The 21,142-nt window shown below is 54.8% G+C and overlaps 2 protein-coding genes across 4 annotated transcripts in view; one reads left to right on the top strand and one right to left on the bottom strand.

Moving 5' to 3' along the window:
* The window catches only part of ADPRM (ADP-ribose/CDP-alcohol diphosphatase, manganese dependent), a 143,163-nt gene that overhangs the window by 37,423 nt on the left and 84,598 nt on the right, over positions 1 to 21,142 (bottom strand). The gene's annotated exons all lie outside the window — the stretch shown is intronic.
* Positions 10,835 to 20,796, top strand: TMEM238L (transmembrane protein 238 like). The gene is made up of 2 exons (XM_053212513.1): positions 10,835 to 11,382; positions 17,866 to 20,796. The coding sequence occupies exon 1, from the start codon at positions 11,014 to 11,016 to the stop codon at positions 11,251 to 11,253; it is 240 nt and encodes a 79-aa protein (XP_053068488.1). The 5' UTR covers positions 10,835 to 11,013; the 3' UTR covers positions 11,254 to 11,382; positions 17,866 to 20,796.

Raw genomic sequence — 21,142 nt, 5'->3', positions numbered from 1 at the left:
TTCCCTCTGTGTGTGTCTGTGTCCTAATTTCTTTTTTTTTTTTTTAATTTTTTTAATGTTTATTTATTTTCGAGACACAGAGGGAGACAGAGCATGAGTGGGGGAGGGGCAGAGAGAGAGGGAGACACAGAATCCGAAACAGGCTCCAGGCTCCGAGCTGTCAGCACAGAGCTCGACGCGGGGCTTGAACCCATGAACCATGAGATCCTGAGCCCAGGTGCTCCCCCAATTTCTTCTTCTTATAAAGATACCAGTCAGGTGCCTGGGTGGCTCAGTCGGTTAAGCATCTTACTCTTGATTTCGGCTCAGTTTGTGAGTTCAAGTCCCACGTGGGGCTCTGTGCTAAGTGTGGAGCCTGCTTGGGATTCTCTCTCTCCCTCTTCCTCTGCCCCTCTCCCACTAGTGCTCTCTCACGGTTCATGGGTTCAAGCACGGTGTCAGGCTCTGTGCGGACAGCTCGGGGCCTGGAGCCTGCTTCGGATTCTGTCTCCCTCTCTCTCTGCCCCTCCCCTGCTCACGCTCTGTCCCTCTCTGTTTCAAAAGTAAACATGAAAAAAAAATTAAGAAAAAAAAAAAAAAATCCAGGGCAGAGCCTCATAAAACTCAGGGAAGGAACCCCAAGCGAATAATTCTGAGCACATCCGCCGAACACTCCGCTGATGCCCATTCACTGGGAGAGGGAAGAAAGGCTCCGTGAAAGGAGCTGGCAGTGATTGATGGGCCTGGGGAGAGGGTGTGTTCACTTTCGGGGCTGGCGCAGGGCGACCCGACTAATGAGCGGCGCCCAGCGTGGGTGTGAGAGAGCCACAGTCAAGGCCAGGACAACCCTGTTCAGGTTCATCCCAACAACAGGATGGGGGAGGGAGGCGGGAAGGCTGGGGGTGGGGGGGAGGGAGGCGGGAAGGCTGGGGGTGGGGGGGAGGGAGGCGGGAAGGCTGGGGGTGGGGGGGAGGGAGGCGGGAAGGCTGGGGGTGGGGGGGAGGGGCGTGGCCGCCGCAGAAGGAGCCTGCCTGATGGCGTGGACGCGGGCCTGGGCAGGGCCTGGGATGGCTCACCAGGCCCTTTCACACGTGGTCCCTGAAAGACGACATTGTTCCCTTCATCCTTTCGACACGACGCTATTGAGCACCTTGGGAACGCTGCACTGGGAGTCGAGGGTGGGGGGTGGACCAAACAGAGCTTCCCCCTCACCCCCACTCCCTCCCAGAGGCACATAGGCCGTGAACAAGGCCATCGTCAAACGGACAAGCCGGTGTCAGAGAGTGATGCGGGTCACGGAGGCAGGGAGGGGAGCTTTGTGTTGAGGCCTGACGAGAAGGAGGCCACCGAGGCAAGGTTGGGGGCAGAACATTCCAGAAGAGGACGTGGGAAAGGGGGGCCGAGGAAGGAAGCCGTGTGGGTGTTGGAGAAACCATCTCTCCTCCTCCTCCCCTCCCGGCTCTCCTCCCCACCCCCACCCGGGTGTGATTCCCACAACAACCCCCTCCGGAAGGGGACCTTGGGAGGGGGTGCCATGCTGTCCGCCTGCAGCCTTGTTGGGCGGTGCCTGTCCTGCTGGTCCTTCTGCTGCTCTGGCCGCTCCCTGGCCACACACGCCCGTCCGGGACCCTCCTCCTCCTCCTCGTACCCACTCAGCCCTCCATCCCTCTGTGCTGGTCACCCTCCCTCTGCCGTCACCCCCAGCCTCCCTGCTGCCTGCACCCCCCACCTCCAGTGTCAGTCAATGTCACCCGAGTCGGCCGCTGCTGTGGACACCTGTGCTGAGCTCCAGACAGCATGTCCCAACCCGGACAGCCCTCAACACACACTGACCGGTGTTGGAAGAAGTCACTGTGTGTCCCCACACCGCTTCGTCCAGATCCACTTGTGTGTCAGCGGAGGGCAACCTCACCCACCAATCCCGAATCTGGGCTGGCCTCCCTCTCCCACATGCCCCACACGCAGTCTGTCTCCCAAGTACCTAGAGGCCCTTCCCTTCCCCTTCTCCCAAGTCACAGTGCCCCTGGGTTAGGTCACTGGTGTCCCCATCAGCCTCCCTGCCTTTAGGCTCGTCCTGCTCCAATCCACTCCCCACATTCCAACCAGCTGTCTTTCTAGAAGGTGCTTCTGATCACGTCACCACTCCTGCTCCTGAACCTGCTCTCATCCTATAACAAGATGGGACTCACACTCCCTCACTTAGCTGAGTCCTTCCTGCGGAGTCACGCTCCTCCCCCAACCTACCTACTTCCCGGCCACTCACCCTGTACCCCAGACCCACAGCTTAGTATCTCCCACGACGTCACGCCGCTGCATCTTTCCACGTGCTCCTTCCTTGGCCTACACCATTCTGATCCCCTTTTCCATCTAGCTGACTCCTAGCTCAAACGCTGCCTCTTCCAGGAAGTCCTCCTTAAAGTATCCTGGGGTCACAGGCCTTGCCGATTCTCTGTGCTTTATGTGTAAGTGAGTCCTCTCTGTAGTGAGAACTCTGTGCTTGTTAAGTGCAAGGGTAGTGACAGTCCTTACAAGGGCTCTGAGTAGGAGTAATGCAGGTAAATATTACTGCTCCCATTTTACAGGTGAAGAAGCTGAAATTCAGACGTGCCCCAGGTTACAAGACATCATGCACAGAGGGACAAGGGACCCACGGAGAAGTGTGTTTCAGCCCCCACTCCCGTCCTATCCCCGTTCCTTCTCCCGCAAGTAAAAGCAGCCGTTGGCTTGGTGAGGACTATGCTCTTAGGGCCTGGGAAGAGATATTCCACAATTCTTCGTGGGTTCAAGAGAGCAGGTCCCAAAGAACCCAGTGCAAGGCCACGGAGGCCAAGTGTCCTGAGCCGTGGGCCTCCTGCCCAGGACCTGGCATAGATGCCCAGGGAAGCTGAGGACCAACCCCTGGCTGTGTGGGGAGCAGCCTACTCTGTAGACAGCACCACAGATGGGTCTGAGCAGAGACGCTGGTCTCCTTCTGTTCCCCGCCCTTCCCTCCTTCTGTGTTGTGCGTGTAAACATTTGTTCAGAGGGCGGGCCTCGTGTTGAGCGTTCTTACCACTCACTCATTAATTTTTATTAATTACTTAATAATTTATTGTTTTTTATTAATTAATATACTACTGAGCTCTTCTAAGTCCTTAAAGAAACATTCTTTGGCCACTATAGCTGAAATTCTGAAATCTCAGTGGGATTTTCAATATCCCACTGTAGAGGAATGCTCTTTATTTTCAAATCGTCCGAGTTAGCGCATTAGCCCGCCTGCTGGATTTCCCCCAGCTCTCCAGAGACCCTCCCCTCTAGGCTGGCACCTCACATCCCTGAAAGCTAGGCTCTTCAGGGTCCTGGGCATTTTGCTTCTTCCCGTAGACTCTCCATTATCTGTCTCCCAGTTCGCATTCATCCTACAGGTAAAAAAAAAAAAAAATTCGCGTGCCGATTTCCTCTGGCTGGGCTCAGAAGGGTCAAAGCACTTGCTCAACACCCCCCCCCCCCAGCCCACCTGCCTGCAGCCCCAGCTGCCGAGTGCTCAGGAGGACAACAAGCAGGTGTGTGGCACAAGGGAGGGGAAGATGAGGCCATTTGGGCAGGATCCCCCCTGCTGATTGAGCCCTGGGAAGGTATGTGAGCCGACTTGATCTTTCAAAGGCATTCAACACAACTGGCCACTCTGTTCTCTTTGAAACGTCTTCTTCCTTTGGATTCAAGTTAGAACCAGCCCGTGGTTTCTTCCCATCTCTCTAGGCATTCTTTTCCTGTCTCCTTAGCTGGCTCGTTCTACTCCACCCAGCCGTTAAATGGGGGAGATCGTCGAGACCCGGCCCGCGTCTTCTCGAACTGTGCGAGATCTCAAGGAGACGAGCAATCTCCTCCCCACCACCAGTTTGCTGCGGACCCACAAGCCCATGTGCGTAGCCCAGAGCTCGAGCCCCCAGCCGGCGTATCATGGCTTCTCAGCCACCCCAGCCCCTCTTCCGGTGTAGCTCATCTCTGGAGGCACCTCTGGCATCCAGCTGTACAACACAGAAACCTGGTTGGTATTCAGCAGTGGCCCCCTCGCTTTCCCGCATCCCCACATTGAATCTGTCGTCACGTCCTGTTGATTTCACCTCCCGGTTATCTCTCATATCCACTTCTTTTCATTCCTACTGTCACCAACCCCACCTCTTCCCTGCTCGCTGCTTGCCAGGTGCCCATTCTTGGCCCCCTCCGTACTGCTCTCCCCACGGTAGCGGGAACACTCTTTTAAAAATATGGATCCCTTCACCTTCTCGTCAGGACGCTCCAACGGGTCCCCGATGCTCTTCGGAGGAAGATGTTAACATGGCCCTTTATTTCCTCTTGCTCACTTAGCGCTGATTTTGCACCTAAAGATGCATCGACAGCTCAAGAGAGCTGAGCCCGATTCCCAGCAGAGCCCATAAGGGGATGGGCAGGCCTGAGGCTCTGGCGCTGGGGCTCACCCAAGCAGAGTCCCTGGAGCTTGGTTCGGGACCTGGCTGGGAGAGCAAGGGGGTCACAGACAACCGAGCCCCGTACGGCTTAACCCTGGAGCCCTGCAAACAGGCTTTGCAGCTCATTGTTCCCAGGGCAGACGAGTCACGGCAAGAAAAATGCTAAACAGAAAAATGGATTCTGGCACCAAACCCAGCAGATACCCTGGTGGCGATGTCTGAGGATCCACAGCTCTGACATCTCTGACTACGTGCCCAGCAGTTAACTCAGAGCTGAGTGCCGGCAGAAATAGACAACAAAACTAAACGGGTGTGGGCAGCAACCAAGTAGGAGTGCAGTACACCATTTTCCCTGCCTGATAAGGCTTCGAGGTATTCCCGTGGAGACGCTTTACTCTGGGAGGGGGGCTGCAGGAGCATTGCCTGCTTAGAAATGGGGAGGCGGGGGACGAAAGATAGACAGGATCCAGGAGGAGCTGTAGCAACTCTGGTGAGACACTGAGCTTTCCCAAGAGCAGAGAGTCCTGGGAGCTATGAAAGGGACCATTCAATAAACACTGGGTGTTAGTTACAAGGAGGCGAGCTGCTCCCTGGCCAGGAAAGGTGTCCAGCCTGTGAATGAGGACCATGGAGAACTAGACAAACGACCCCCGCAAGTGTACCAGGTACTATTACAAAAGCAACTATCAAGTCAAATAGGAACCTACTTCTCACCCATGAGGATGGCTATTATCAAAACAACAATGACAAAAATAAGCAAAACAGAAGACAACAAGTGTTGGAGAGAATGTGGAGACTGGAGCCCTTCCGCACCGCTGGCGAGAATGGAAAGTGGTGCAGCCATGGCGGAGAACGGTGTGCTGGGTCCTTAAAAAAACTCGACATAGAGCCATCGAATTAATCCAGCAATTTCACTTTTAGGTAGGCACGCACGCACCCCAAAGAACTGAAATCAGGGATTCATTGTACGGGTATCTGTGCACTCATGTTCACGGCAGGATTATTCACAATAGGCACAAAGTGGAAGCATCTCAGGCATCCAGTGACAGGTGGATGGATCCACAAAATGACCTATTACTCAGTCTTTAAAAGGAAGGAAGTTCTGACACACGCTCTGATGGGGATGAAACCTGAGGACCTCATGCTGAGCCAAATAAGCCAGTTACAAGCGGACAAATACTGCGTGATTCCACTCCTAACAGAGGAATCAAATTTTTAGAGTCAGAAAGTAGAAGGGCGGGGGCCGGGGTGGGGTGGGGGGGCTGGTGGAAAAGAGGGATGGGAAGTCCGTGTTCCCTGGGGACACAGTTTCATTTGGAGAGATGAAAACGTTCTGGAGACGCACAGCAGCGCGAACGTACCTAAAGCCGCTGAGCCGCACAGTTAAAAAACAGTTGAAATGCTAAATTGGGGTTGTGCATATTTTGCTATAATTAAACGTTTGAGAATAAACTTTAAAGATTAAATGGGAATGAGAAAGAAACAAACTTGATTCTCCAGGGTGTTGGGGAGAGAGCTGGCCTGGGGACTGGGGGCAGAAAGAGAGGGAGGGGGGATATTTGCATTTAGAGGTCTGGATGGGAATGATGAGGGCTTAGATCAGGCCCGTGGGGAAGAAGACAGGAAGACCAGGGAAGAGAGCTGGAACGTTTGCTGAGCCTGTGGGTAACAGCTAGATGGATTCTGGAAGGCCAGGATGTTCACTCCGGGGAAGTCTCTCAAGCCTCCTTAACAGAGGAAGAATGAAGAGCTGTGAAAATTGTCAGACACTCCTCAGGTAAGCACGAACGTATTTCTGAAAATGCTGACCCTGAGAAAAAGCAAGAGCCTGTAAAGACTGATTGGAGATCGATTGATCAGTGTCAATGCTTTTCCAAATTCTAGCCCCGTACCCCCAGGGGCACATGAAACACATTTAGCTGGCACCCAGGTTCACTTCAAAAGGCATAGCCATTTTAATTCTCATCCGGTCCTTTATAGGATTTCCAAGGACAAAACCTCTCAGTGACATGGTGCAAATATCACCTCTGAAATATGTGAACTTCAGGCCTTTATTTGACAAAGAAAGTATAGGCCTTGGGTTCAGCACCTTCAGCTTGCAACAGCGGCTAGTTCAGGAGTTGATGAGTCTGGCCCACCGCCTGGTTTTATAAATAAAGTTTTATCGGAACACAGCCACACCATTCATTCATATATTGTCCATGGCTCTTCTGCTACTATGGCAGAACTGAGTGGCTCTAACAGAGACCTTACGGCCCACAAAGTCTAAAATGTTTAATAATCTGGCCCATTACAGAAAAAGTCTGAGGACCTCTGGTCTAGTTTAATTACAGTGTTTTGTTTTCAGTGTGTATATTCTAAAATACTTGCTGTCTATTCCAAGTAAGTTTTCCACTGATGGTGACAATAATTCATTGAAGGTAAAAAAATCATTAACAAGATTTTAAGAAAATCATTAACAAGATACAGTAAAATTAACAAATCCATGTAATGACACATTAACACATTAATACGATTTTCTATAACAAATGACAGAAGCAGACCGCAGCTGTGGCCAAATCCTGGGCGTAGCACGTGGATGCCAAGGGCTTGAGAAATGCCGGGTCAGGCCAGTGGGCAATGTGGACAGATGTGCGAATGGGGCGGATAAAGAGACGGGGGACCAGAAGAGCATTTCGTGAGAATAAGGGGTCCCCATCAAGGTCGCATCTGTGGCCGTAAGGATGGAGAGAGGGCTCAGGGTGTCCTAACTGGACCCACTGGGTATCAGGAGAGTCAGGAGAACAGGGGAAGCCAAGCTCGATCAAGGGGATAAATGCTGGAGCAGGACAGTCAGGGTGGGTCCCTTCCAACCTGGGGTTTTCCCTACAGAAGCGTCATCATGGCGGAAGGAAGGCAAAGATGTCCTGACAACCACAATGGTAACACTTGTCAACATCACCATGTGCAGGTTCTAAGCACACTTTACAACTGTGAACTCACGTAATCTTTCCAGTAACCCTGTGGGACAAGGGATCATTTTACAATGAGGAGATTGAGGCACAGAGAGGGCACGTGACTTGCCCGAGGTCACACAGCTCGTGAGTGGCACAGGCTGGCGTGGCTATGCCCGCCCAACATCTGAGCCCTGACACTCGGGTGGTGACTGCGCCTCGGTCATTCAGATTGTCATGCCCCGGCAACTGACTCTGTGTCAGCTGAGCCTGCCAGGCTGGCCTGTCCCTGGTCCCTCGGTTCTCAGCCTGCCCTTGAGCATCCAGGTCATGCGAGCACTGTCATCCTGGTGACATCACAGGGAGAGGACAGATCGTGATGACTTTCCACGGGAGCGACAAGGCGTCAGTTGCCAAGAGGAGGCAGATCTGTCCTCGGAGAGGACAAACCTCTCTGAGCCACAGAGGCAGCGACAGACCCCGCAGCCCGAGAAGTCTCAGAAGAGAGGGGGCCGAGGGGGCATCAGGGACCAAACCTGGAAGCCGCAGGCCAGGAGCGGGGCCCATGGATGTGCCCCACACACTGTGTTCGTGCTTCGGAAGGCACACAGATGTCCGTTTGTCTCCTTGCGTTGTCTCCTAACTCTTTACACTGTGTGTATCAGTCTCAGAGGCGCCTGGGGGGCTCTGTCGGTTAAGCGTCCGATTTTGGCTCGGGTCATGATCTCACGGTTCGTGGGATCGAGCCCTGCGTCAGACTTCACGCTGACAGTGCGGAGCCTGCTGGGGATTCTCTCTCCATGTCTCTCTGCCTCTCTCTCAAAATAAACTTAAAAAGAAAAAAAAGATGGGGTCAAACGACAGTAGAGTAGACCCCTCATCCAACATAACTGGTATCCTTATAAAAAGGGGAAATTTGGACACAGAGACAGGCACACAAAGACAATGACGCTCGCATAGGACGGTGATGCACCTGTAAGCCAAGGAAAGCCCAACGCTGCCAGGAAACCCCCAGAAGCAAGGAGAGGGGCAGGGAACAGATTCTCCCTCACAGCCCTTAGAGGGAACCCACCCTGCTGATGCCCAGAGCTCAGACTTCCCTCCTCTAGAAGTTTCTGTGGTTGAAGCCCCCACGTTGGCGTTCTGGGCCACCCAGGGACCTCACACAGCTATTTCCTACAGTGGCCACTACACCTGATGAGGGAACAGGGCCGGGAAGCTCTGTTAAAAGCGAGCACCGCAGACAGGGCTATGTCAATCAAGTCAAGTGAACGTTCCTGCTGGTGACCCGCCCCTGCTCTGGGCTGTGCCTGGCACTCTCAGTGTCCCCAGGGCCAGCCACGCCCTCCTTCCCCCTCCTATTCCCACCTCCTCTTTGAGCGGCCCCACTCAGAGGGCTCCCTTGTCACCTGGCTTTCCACCAGCCGTCCCAGTCTGTCCCAGCTGTGTAAACATCTAGAGGGCCTGGCACATGGGCGGAGCAGAGACGCGGAGGTGGGCGGTGCCCAGGGCTCTCACGACCTGGGTGGTCCCCCAGGCCCCCCGCCCCCCGTTTAGCCCCGCTGAAGAACGGCCACGTGTTGGCCGCAGGACAGGGTGCACAGCGCGGCCCCTTTCCCTAAGATGGAAGAGGGGTGTTTACGGTTCTGGAGGATAAATGCTAAGTGACGTGTGCTGGTTAGCTCTGGACACGAAATTGCGAGTGGTTTTGATTAGATTTTGTTCCTTTTGCTGGGGAATGTGTCAGAGTCTGTTCAGCTGGGTGTGTGTGTGTGTGTGTGTGTGTGTGCGAAAACAGTAGAAATAAACATGGTGAGAAGACCTGGGGTGCTGAGCTGGGGCTGAGTGGCAGAGTGGTCACCCGCTTCTCTCTGACCTGTCACCCGAAGTCAGACAGGATTACGGTGACCAAGCACCTGATGGCCCGGGACTCAAGAGACTCTCGGGCACATAAAAGTCTTCATGGTAAAATCGTTCGCAGGCTCACAGGACTCCTCTGCAAAGGCACCCGGGAGCCTGCGGACAGCCAGACCTGCACACATGCACCCGGGGTTCCACGGCACAGACTCTTGGCCTGCCCCCCACAGGGCATCGCCGTCCGCCCACCGTTCTTCCCGAGACACTCTCCCGGTCAGAGCTGGAGGCAGCAGATGGGAGGGCTGTCAGCCTCTCCAGCACTGGAGGTGCTCCTATGTGGATACCTAACTGCCTCTGAGCATACATCCAGAAAAGGAGGGGCACCTGGGTGGCTCAGTCAGTTGAGCGGCCAGCTTCGGCTCAGGTCATGATCTCACGGTCCATGAGTTCGAGCCCCACGTCGGGCTCTGTGCTGACAGCTCAGAGCCTGGAGCCTGTTTCAGACTCTGTGTCTCCCTCTCTCTGACCCTCCCCCATTCATGCTCTGTCTCTCTCTGTCTCAAAAATAAATAAACGTTAAAAAAAATTAAAAAAAAAAAAAAAAGAAAAGGAGACAGACACCGGGGGGGAGTAGCCTCAGCTACTTCTCACTTGGAGATGCTCCAGATCAGCTACTTGGCCTGAGTCAAGTCTCCTGGAGCTTTGGATCCTAAAATCTGTAACAAGTTAATTCTCCTCCCCCCGCCCAGGACCTTTTTTCTGGAAGTTTCTCACTCCTCCTGGCCTATTTCACACTAGGGAACAAAGTCAGAGCTGTCTATTCATTCTCATCGACCAGAGAAGGCAGAAGAAAGAGTGGAAATTATTTCTTCCACTATGCCTGGGGGAAACCGAGTCCCAGAGACGTCTGGTGTATAGGCCAAGGTCCCGCAGTGAACCAGGGACAGAGGGGAGGCCACACACCCTGTGAGCGGCCACAGCGACACGGCTACATCACCCCTCGGGGATGTGAGAGAGCAGTGTTCGTGGGACATAAGGCAAACCTCGAGTCAGTCAATCTGGAAAAGACGCAGAGAACCAGACAGATATTTCTCGACTTCTGTCGCCTTTTGGTTCACGCCCGATGGACCACGGCCAGAGGCCGGAGGTCCCCCTGCCCCGCCCACTCTGCCCCGTCCATCTGTCCTCCCAGGTCCCCAGGTCTTCAGAATGGAGACCATCCACGAGGCACATCCACCTTCTCTGGGTCCCTATTTGGTCCCTAGGACTGACGGATTCTTACCGCACCATTTCAAACTCCATGTATGTCAACAGAGTCTCTTCTGCATCTTTTACTTAAAACCTCCCTCTGCACCAGGAAGAGGAGGGCGGACGGGTGAGGGGAAAGAAACCCCACCACCACCACAGGGCTCAGAAACCTGCCAGGACTTGCCAGGAACTCGAGAGGCACGGGACAGCCCCCCTCTCGGACACCGAAAATCCCTCCCGGGGCACCTGACCCCTCCCCGGCCACGTAACCCAGCGCTGACCAGTCCCATTAGCACTGATGTCAGTGTGTTTTGGCCCGGACCACTCCTGAGTCACGAAGCAGTTAAGGAATAGCCTGCCCCACTGGCTGCCGTGCTCATAAAGCTGGATCCGCGTGTACTTCCTTGTGGCTCCAGACAGCCTGACGTCTCCCTCGTTCGCTCACACCCAGCGGCCAGCCGGTGCGGGCGGCAGGAGGCAGAACCGCCACCCTCCCATGCAAATCAGCCCCAGGGGTGCAGCCGGGTTTCTCCCGCTGCTGCAGGGCAATGCTCCTGGGGAGGCGCTGGGGAAGATGCAACCTGGGGCGCTGTGCTCTCTTCCTTGTGCTGGCCCTGCTGCTCGACGCCGTGGGCCTGGTCCTTCTGCTGCTGGGCGTCTTCGCCTCCCTCGATTACTGGGACTTCTTGGTCTACACGGGGGCCCTGACCCTGGTGTTCAGCCTGCTCTTCTGGATCACCTGGTATTCCCTCAACATCGAGGTACCTCTTGAGAAGCTGGACTTGTAGTTTGGCCGTGGGCACAGGAGGAGGGACGCAGGCTCCACAGGCAGCTGGCCGTGAACCTGGGGCTGCTGCGTGGCCAGAGGGGTAGGGGCGTGTTTCCACTCCCACCCAGAACGCCCCACGGGGGAGCAGGTGAGTGCACATGAGGCCCGCCTGGCGGGGTGGCTGGAGAGGCTGAGAAGGAACTGGAAGCCTGCACCCCGGCTGGGGGCTCTGCCCACCTGGGTGGGCACCTGTGGTGGCCACAGGCTGTCCTCTCCCCCTCCGGGGCCCGTCGTCCTTATGGAGACTACAAAGAGGGTCTCCACGGCCCCCTCCATTTCTGAGACGCCAAGAGAGGTCCCGCCATGCAGAACAGGAAGTTATTCCGTCAGCTCAGAACTTTGGAGAGGAGAGCCCATCTTGATTGCCTGTTGGAAGACCAGCCGGCTGCAGGGGGGAGGGGGTCTAGCACTGGGAGAGAATGGAAAGCTCTCCAGAATGGCCCTTCTCCCTCTCTTCCTGCCTGTACCTGCAGGTGGGACACACACCACAGTGGGGAGGACCTGCCTCCACATCCTCCCTCGGGGCACCTGCCTCCTCTTTCAGCAGCGCCCCCCCCCCCCCACACACCCATGCAGCCACCCCCATCCTTCACTCCCACCCCCACCCGGCCACGGCTGGCCTGGGAGCCTCAGTGGTCAGGAGACCATGGCGGACCATTTCGTCCACCGAGCTGCACTTTCCAGCTGGGCCAGCTGCTTGGTTGACCACATGTGCCCAAGGAGGCAGATCATCGTTAAAGATGTTTCACAGACACGTGAAGCACCAAGGATAGAGCCGGTCTGGCCCCCGTGACCCTGAATTATGGGCAGCTCTCCCCCAGGGGACTGGAAGGGGAGCCCTGGTTGGGATAACAATCATCATCCCCCCGCCCCTGGTGGCCAGGAAACTGGCACAGCCGGGCACTCCCTTCCAGCGCTGGGTGTAAGGATAAAGGTCATTGCTGGGTTGGAAGGAGGAAATGATAATCCTGCCTCTTCTGGGGGATTCCATCTGACCTTTGGAACCAAGAGACCAGAGCAGCCGTTTGAAGAGGTTTCGGGGAGGGTAGCCTAAACCTGGTCCTGGCAGATGAAAGGAAGGAAAAGAGATGGGAAGTCCGAGTGCCTGGGTCCTGCTCTGAGTGCCACCGCTCAATCACTGGGTGACAGTGGACAGGCTGCATTGGGTAGTAGCCTCATCTGTAAAATGAGGACAACATGACCTGCCCTTGTGGTTGCAATGGCCAAAAAGAGGTAAGGCAGAAGAAGGCTTTTTGCACGCAATGTGGTTTTTACAAATGTCCTATGCCCTTACTAAACGCATAGGAGAGGGTAAGCAAACTGATCCAGGCTCCCAACTGAGAGTTGGGGGTACTGAGAGGACTTGGGGTACCTCAAACTGGCAGTGAAGGGGTTAGTTTACACATTGCATCATGGAACTTCGAAGCAAGAAGGAACCCCTAATGCGTTTGCTCATTCCCAAAGACACGCCGGGCCCCGTGCAAGGCACTGGGGATGCCCTGAAGGATAAGATACGCAAGGTCTCTACCCTCGAGGAGTTTCCCATCAAGGGAGATGTAGATAGTAACCAAATAGTCCCACTAATGGAGGTATGATAACAGAGTCAGGTGAAGTCAGGTGAAGAGAAGGAATATCACTTCATGGGAATGGTCAACAGAGACGCTGAGCCACAAAGTGGAGTCTCTCAGGAAGAGGTAATGGCTTGAGCAAAGGTCCTGGGATACCAGGAAATAAAAAGACAGCAGGGAGACTGAAGGGCAGAGGGGGCAAGTGCAGGAGGAGGTTAGGGTCCTGCCTGCAGTAGGCAGAGGCCGGGTCAGGCAAAGCCTTGAAGGCCATCCTAAGGACTTTGATCATTATCTTAAGAAGAATAAGAAGTTATTAAGGAGATGTGAGCAGGAGTGGGAGCGTGACATAATTGGATCCATGTTTCCAAAAGACTACCCTGGCCATGGCATGGATGATGATGTTGGTGATGGTGATGGTGAGGATGATGGTCACCAGTTCAAGCTCATCTGGGGAGCGAAATCACTTACCCAAACCACAAGGGGTCCCAAGTGTGAGGCTCCTTGCCCTTTACATCCTTTCCGCATTGAATAGAAAGAAGTCCAACAGACCAATGATGAAGAGCATGGGCCAAGACCCAGGCCGTGTGGTTTGAATCCAGTTCCATTCCTTACCAGCTCTGTTTGTGACCTGGCGTGAGCCACATCACACCCCCATGCCCTACTTTCCAAATCTGTAAAATGTAGATGATGTTAAGGACAGCAGCCCCAGCTTCAGAGAGGATGGTAAGATTAGCCCTGCCTCATGCCGATGTCGCACAGGTTAAGTGGGCTAATGTGTGGACGGCGCTCCAGGAGTGATGATTAAAGGCAGCAACGGACATTCCATCACGACACTGGTGGCCGGTGCATGGCAGAGGGGTAAGACCTTCCTCCGAGATAGACATACTTGAGGTGTTACGATCAATTCTTTTTTTTTTTTTAATTCTTTTAGTGTTTATTTTTGAGAGAGAGAAAGAGAGCATAAGCAGGGGAAGGGCAGAGAGAGAGGGAAACAGAGAATCCGAAGCAGGCTCCAGGTTCTGAGCTGTCAGCACAGAGCCCTACATGAGGCTCGAACTCATGAACTGTGAGCTCATGACCTGAGCCAAAGTCGGACACTTACCCAACTGAGCCACCCGAGCCCCCGTGTTATGATCAATTCTTAAGACAGTGTATGTCATTAAAGTTTTTTCAGTAGTTACGTGAGAAAGCTGTCCCAGAACACGAGACTTTCGTCCAGGCTCAAAGGGACTTAAATGCTTGAGATCCACTGTACTTTCCACTAAACAGTCATGCAAATGTCTTCTTTTCAGTTCCCAAACTGCCAAGTTCTGTGGGACCCTCAAAGCCAGTGTCCCTTGGTCCCTCCATCCCCTGCAACGCCTAGGGCTGGCCCAGAGTGACCAATCAGTGTGGGCTAGGGCTGCTCAGGGAGGCTGCTCACTTATGGAGCTGCCCCCCGCCCCATGACCTTGGGCACATTGCATTACTTCCCTTTGGAGTAGGAGATTTGGGACCCATGGCAGGTTTGAACGGGGGTCCGAGGAGCCCCCTCAGGGGCTGGAGTGGGTGGACAACAAGCAGGCAGGACTCGTGCAGCCCTACCTGCCACACACATACCTCTAGAATAGTGGGGTTTCCACAGTTTTGTCTACTGAACTTTCACGGAAGGCTTCCTGTGAACACGGGTTCTGATGCTAAAACGTACTTCTTTTTTAAAAATTTTTTAATGTGTATTTACTTTTGAGAGAGAGAGAGAGAGAGAGAGAGAGAGACATTAGTAGGAGAGGGACAGAGAGAGAGGGTGACAGAGAATCCAGGCAGGCTCCAGGCTCTGAGCTGTCAGCACAAAGCCCAATGCGGAGCTCGAACCCAAGAACCATGAGATCGTGACCTGAGCTGAAGCAGGATGCCCAATCAAGGGAGCCACCCGGATGCCACAACTAAAACGTATTTCAGAAAATGACTCATCCCAATCCCCTTACATTCTATGACCTTTGGCCCGGGCACAATCTCCAACCATATTCATGATTGATGGGTAGTTCTCCAATTCTCAGAATGGAGTAAAAGAGCAAGGACCCCTTTAATTCAGAACCCGAATGTGCCATTCCAAGCTTGTCCTTGGACACTCCCCCCACCCGCCGCCTCCCGAGATAAGCGGGTCCCACCCCTGGCGTGAGGTCTGGTATGGAACTCAGGGCAGGACAGGACAGGCTTGGTTGTCCCTCGAGCCCTGAGCCTGTGGCTTCCGTGGTTCTCCAGAGACCAGAGGGCAACCTGGGCCACTAAACCTCAAAGGTCAACCCTCCCCTCCACCCCCACAGGAGTTTCAGAACGAGTGTCTTGTTTTTATAGCCCAACTGTGTGTCAAGGGAGACAACCTGCCATTTGATTTTATCACTCAGTCGCCATATTCTCCTGAGATTTGCCTACTCCGCATTTCACTTGCTGGGCATTTCTTGTAGGTAGAGATAAGCCCCCAGGCAAAGTCAGGTGAGGATTCTTGTCCTTTTCCAGGAGGGTGCATGACTACACCACCCCCAAACACACACATACACACACACACACACACACACACACACACACCTGCTACACACACCCCAGAAACACACACTGGCAACAATCAAAGCCCAAGAGCATGCAAGGCTCACAGCTCCGAGCCCAGGAAAGTGAAACCTGTCCTTCACCATCAACTTTTTCTAACTTTCCACCCACAGAGAGGCAGGTGGACTGGCCAAGTCAGCTGGGAGTACAGCCAGGTGGAAGGTGGGCAAGCCGGCCCGGCACACCGGTGCCATTTGCACACGCAGGGCTGGGGCTGCGTGGAGGGCCAAACATCTCTCTGATCCCTGGAGGAATGTTTAATCTAGAGGGAGAGATAAAGTAAGTACACAGGGCGTCACAAAAGCACACGGAAAATGCACGCCGCGAGATAAGCTCGGTCGGGTGCGTGGGCCCTGCGCACCCAGGTGAGGAGATCCTTTGGTTGTGGTGGGGCAGGGGTTTGTGTGTGACTTTGGACATCTGGCCTGGGTCCCGAGGAGCAGGAGAGAATGTGACAGGCAGAGAAGGCTCTTGGGGAGAGCCACAGGGAAGGACTGCAGAAAGGAAAAAAGAAAATGAAAGAATATTCCGGAAAGAGCGAACAAGCACATGTGAGTGGGTCAGGGGTGTTCGTTGGAGGACGTCAGGGGCAAGATGAGGATTCCAACACCTGGAAAGCAAGGAGGAGGCTTCACTGACTTCAGGCACTGGAGAGGGACGTGGCCGGGCTCTGTTCAGTGATAGCAGGTGCAGGCAGGTGGGAGAGAGGCGTGGGGGCAGGGAGACCGCTCAGGAAGCTCGGCGGGCAGGTAGTAAGACGTGGGCAGGAGGTTAGGGCCACAGAAAGCAAAGGAGACACAGACAGCATGAGTGGGACCAGACAGACCCAGCGGACGGCCTGTCCTAGTGTCCTGCAGCCCAATGGCGACATCAAAGCTTTCGGAGAGCCCTGCCATGCCTGTGAGGACGGAGGTCAGGGGAGGGCACAGGTTTGCTTCCAAGCATGCGTTTTCCTTCGCACGGGCGGAGTCTGAGATGCAAATGGTACACGGGATGTTCCACGGCCCAGGTGGCGTGGAACGTGCAGATTTTAGCGTCAGAAGGAAGATCGGGGCAGGAGGACGGAGCGAGGGGTTGGAGACGCAAGTGTGGATGAGATTGTACAGGGTGAGGAGGTAGACAGAGAGGGGAAGAAAACGGTGTGGGGGAGTGGGGAATAGAAGGGAGGAGGAGGGGGAACCCTAAGTTTCTCTGCACGAGATCCCATTCATAAGTTACCGTGTCTGACATAATGGAACTCACGAGGGGTGGTGCCAGGCTGTGAAACCAAGTGTACCCGCACCAGGCCCGGGGATGGCCACGTCCGGCCCGGGGGGCCAAATCTGGCCCTTCTCCCGTTTTGTACGTCGCGTTTTACTGAGACGCAGCCACTCACTCACGTGTGCGCTGTCTAAGGTGCTTTATGTGGTAACGCCAGAGCTCCGTGATCGCAGCAAAGGCTGTATGGCCCCGTGATGCCTCCGATATCTTCTATCTGGCCTCTTACCGCGTAGTCTGCTGGCCTCTGGCCTGGCCGTCGTTACTTCCCACGGGAGCCAAAGCCAGAACCTTGAGCCGGGCTTGCTTTTGGGGAGTGGGGGGAGGGCAGGCAGGTTGGGAAGCCCACGGAGAGGTCCCCGGCGGTAATAAGGGAGCGACACCCTGCAGGGGACAAAGAGGATGAAGGAGGGCATGGTGTCAAGATGGGGGACTGACCGTCGAAGGCCTCAGAGCCGTCAACAAGGCTGTAGTGGCCTGAGGAAAGTTGACTGCACTGGGCCGTGAGCCTTTGTCCTTAGATGGTGGGGACAAAATGGGACCAGCGCTGTGCACAGAGTGGCCGCTGGGATGCACAAAGGGACCAGCACAGATCCATCCCAATCCTCAGTCGTATCTGGAGATGATGAAATGACAGGAATCAGGCTCTGCTGGCCACGCTGATCTTGCAGGATTTTTTTTTTTTTTTTCAGAGGAGGGGGTTGAGAACATTGAACAGGAGGGTCAGGAGAGAGGAGGAGCCAGGAGAGAGGGGGAGAGGACACTGGAGTCACAGCCGAAGATAGACAGATGTCTGGCCACGTCCAAGGTGGGCGTGGGGTGGAATCCAGAGCCCGGGGAACGACTCCGTTTGCTTTGGGTGCAGGGAAGGGGGTGGGGAGAGGGAGCTCAGACTGGATGAGTGCCTCGGTGTTTACTGACCAATTTCTTATTTCCAGGACCTCAGCCGATGCTCACAGCTCAGTTAGGGGCTCAAACACCCATTTTACGGGTTGGGGAGACAGAGCCCCACAGTGGTTCACAACTAGCCCGCGGAAGGGGTGCTATGGCGGGGCAGCCCTAGAATCCAAATCTGAGTCCTGCTGACTCTCAGAACCACACACAGGTTTGAAATGACATAGTCAAGTCTCTGGCTGACAGCTCCCTTCATTTATTCAACACAGGTGCTGTCTGACAGAGTAGCGTCAGAGCCCCGGGAAGATGTCTTCTCTTGGCCACATGCCCTCTACTAAGTATCTGGGAGGAACCAGAGGCTTGCAAAGCACCCACCAGGATGCCCGCGAGTGGCATGGATGCCAGGCTTCCGGAAGGTTCCAGTCTCCGCCAAAAGTCCGGGACCCCTGCACCACAGCTGGCCCCCCAGCCGTTCAAGGATGGCCCCAGAAGCCTTCAAGTTCTCAAACTGGGGCTCTGATGGGAGCGACCTTGCTGTGGGGTTCAGAGGCCAACTCCCGTCAAGGTCCCGTTAAAGACAAACAGCCAGAAGTGAGCACAGGAGTCCAAACGGGGCCTCCCGCAAGCACACATCAGGCCGTGTGGCTGCTGCTTCCCCTCCCCGGCTGTCTGGATGGGCCGTGTGAGCCCCTGAAGGGCTCTGCCTCACCCATCTCGGGACGGTGCAGGGTGGCCCAAGGGGCATATTCTAACACTCTGGCTGCAAAAGCAAAGCGTAGCTGATGCTGTGCGATGTGTGAGGGACGCCGCCCTCCTCCGTGCCTCACACGGTTTGCTATGAAGGCAGCCCCGTCCATTTGCACAGCCAGGCTGCCCGGGGGGCTCACATTGAGCTTTCAGTCAACGGAAGGCCTCCTCCAGGCGATACCCTGACAAAGCTAGCGAGGCCTGTGCTGTCCTCGTGTTCTCCGTTTCTCGATCCTAGCTAAGAGCAGGACTCTGTTTTTATCTTAACTCAGTTGCGTCCAGTCAAACGCAGCCCGGCTCGGAGGCTCATCCGATGTGCGCTTGTCCCCAGCGCTCGGCCTGCCTATGTAATTTATGTTTCTCCTGGTCTAATTTTGTACTTTTTATTTATATTTCACCCCGAAAGTGTAAGTGTTCCCTAGAAGCTGCCTCAGATGTTCTGTGCTATGAGGCAGGAACCTAGCTATAGAAGTAGGTTTGACCTTTGACCTTCTGCTTTAACAGGATGCGCCGTATTTCGGGGCGTGCGTGCTCCCGCAAGAATCCTCCTCAACCGCCACAGCTTTACAGCATCCTCTGCTCAGAAGTTTAACCTGCTTCTGTGCAAGTCCTGGAATTCGACGTTGGGCACAGCACTGTGGATGGAGACAGTGCCTGGGTTGTCCTGACACCATGGAATCTTCTGGAAGTTCTGTGCTTGAACATCAACCCAGCCTCTCAGAACGGGGCTGGGCTCGGAAGCCATCATGAAAGGAACATTCCAGATAAGCCATTAAGAAAAAAGATTCCCCTCCTACTCCAGAAGATTCCTTGACCATCCGCACATGTAATCCTACCGATTCTCCCGAGTGGACATTTCTTTGTGTTTCCAACCTGACTCCCCACGAGCGAGGAAGCACGTCCTCTTACCGGAGGTTCTAACGTCAGCACAGAAAGAAAAGTCACCCGTGATCCACATCACCCTGAACAGCTCCTTAGGAAGACGCTGTGTTGGAGGCCCTGTTCACTTCCTTTCCTTGGTTTTTTATCCTAGAAACGGAACGGGTTTCCCTTCCTTCCCTTGGAGCCAAATGCAACAGCTGACTTTCATCTGTGTTGTTCGAGACAGGCAAATCTTGAAAGAGGGGGAGCACACGTTCTCAGCATCTGAGGGGCCGAAGGAACTGAGATGGGCAGAACAGCGGCGGGTTCCAGCCTCCCACATCACGCCCACTCCAGGGACCTGTACGCCATTCTGGGACCTTCCCCCACCGCCCTCATTTTTGTGCGCCTGCTACTGGGCAATTTAAATGCGTGCATGATGGTTCTCCATTTAAGTGCGCCTGTTGGTTCAACTCCTGGACCGTCTCCCAAATTAGAGGGCGTGTTTCTGCCGGACGGGAGGTGTCTGACCGCCGCTTTTGGAGTAAATCTGTGATAATAGCTGTCGTGGGTGCAGCTGGCTACTTGCTGGCCCTGGAATTAGCCCCCCAGAAGAAAAGGCAGGTCCACGCGGGAGGGCGTCAACCGTCCGGGAACCCTAACGAAGAGCCAGAATGGAGAGGGGCACAGTTAGACAACGCACGTGGAAACTGGGGGCAATCCCTCTGGGGCAAGTCTTGGTCCGCCACTGATTGTGTGCCAGGATGATACTCGGGGACCCATTAGGGTGCAGAATGAGAGAACACGAGAACAGAGCCCAATCTCAGAGAGCACGAGACCAGCACTTAAAATGTTGGCGGATCTCCGGGGGCTCTTGGTGAATGCAGATTCTGATTCAGGAGGTCTGGGGAGAGGCCAAAGGTTCTGCATTTCTAACAAGCTCCCGGGTGACGCCATGGCTGCTGGTCCATGTGACACAGAAGCACAAAGATCAGGGCGCCTGGCGGGGGGGGGGGGGGGGTGCTTAGTTGGTTAAGCGTCTGACTTTTGGTTTCGACTCAGGTCATGATCCCATGGTTTGTGAGTTCAAGTCCCGCATCAGGCTCTGTGCCGACCTCACAGAGTCTGCTTGGGATTCTCTCTCTCTCGCTTCTCTCTGCCCCTCCCCAGCTCGTGCATGCGCACGCTCTCTCTCTCGCTCTCACCCAAATTAAATAAATAAATAAATAAACAAACAAACAAACTTTAAAAAGAGAAAAAGAAGAGCAAAGATCTTGAGCAGCCCCGTTATTTTAGAGATGGGTAGAGACTGAAGCCGGCGGGTGAAATGACTTTCCCAAGGTCAGGCAGCTGCAAAGCAGCAGATGCAGAACCGAAGCCCAGAGCCCAGGAGCCCAGGTGCCCAGGTACCCAGGCTGCCCCTTTCCCCTCCGTAAACTGCTGACTGGCTTCTCCAGGGCCCTGCTGAGCCTCGGGCACAACAAGCAATCAGGGCCGCCCCAGAGGAGGTGAGGCACCCTCATGCTCAGGAGCCACTGTGCCTTGGGCCTCGACGTGGCTGTGCTGCGTGCCCAGGAACACTCTCCTGACCGACCAGGAGTCCACACTGCTCCGTGTCACTGCACATGCCAGAGCCGTGAGCGCATGAGTGCCTGTCACACGAGGCGAGGCAAGGCGGGCCAGAGAGGGAGGAGGGAAACAGGAGGGGCCGAGTTTCTACAGGCGGGAACGCATGGAGCTGGGTTCATCCTCCCAGAAAGTTCTCCCAAAGGGCTCTCCAGAACCATCCCTGCAGTCCCTCCTCCTTGGATGGCAGCTGGGCTTTTCCAGTGACCCAGACTCTCAGTGGAGTCTGCCACTGACAGGCTGAGTGACCTTCTAGGTGATCCTTGCCAATTAGAGGCTAATAATAATGGCATCACATGCTCAAGGATCAAA

This window comes from Acinonyx jubatus, chromosome E1 (genome assembly GCF_027475565.1).
Source record: "Acinonyx jubatus isolate Ajub_Pintada_27869175 chromosome E1, VMU_Ajub_asm_v1.0, whole genome shotgun sequence".
Lineage (NCBI taxonomy): Eukaryota > Metazoa > Chordata > Mammalia > Carnivora > Felidae > Acinonyx > Acinonyx jubatus.
This window is presented reverse-complemented; position numbering and strand designations above follow the sequence as displayed.

Coding starts and splice junctions, on each gene's coding strand:
- TMEM238L (XM_053212513.1), top strand. CDS start 11,014: ATGCTCCTGGGGAGGCGCTGGGGAAGATGCAACCTGGGGCGCTGTGCT.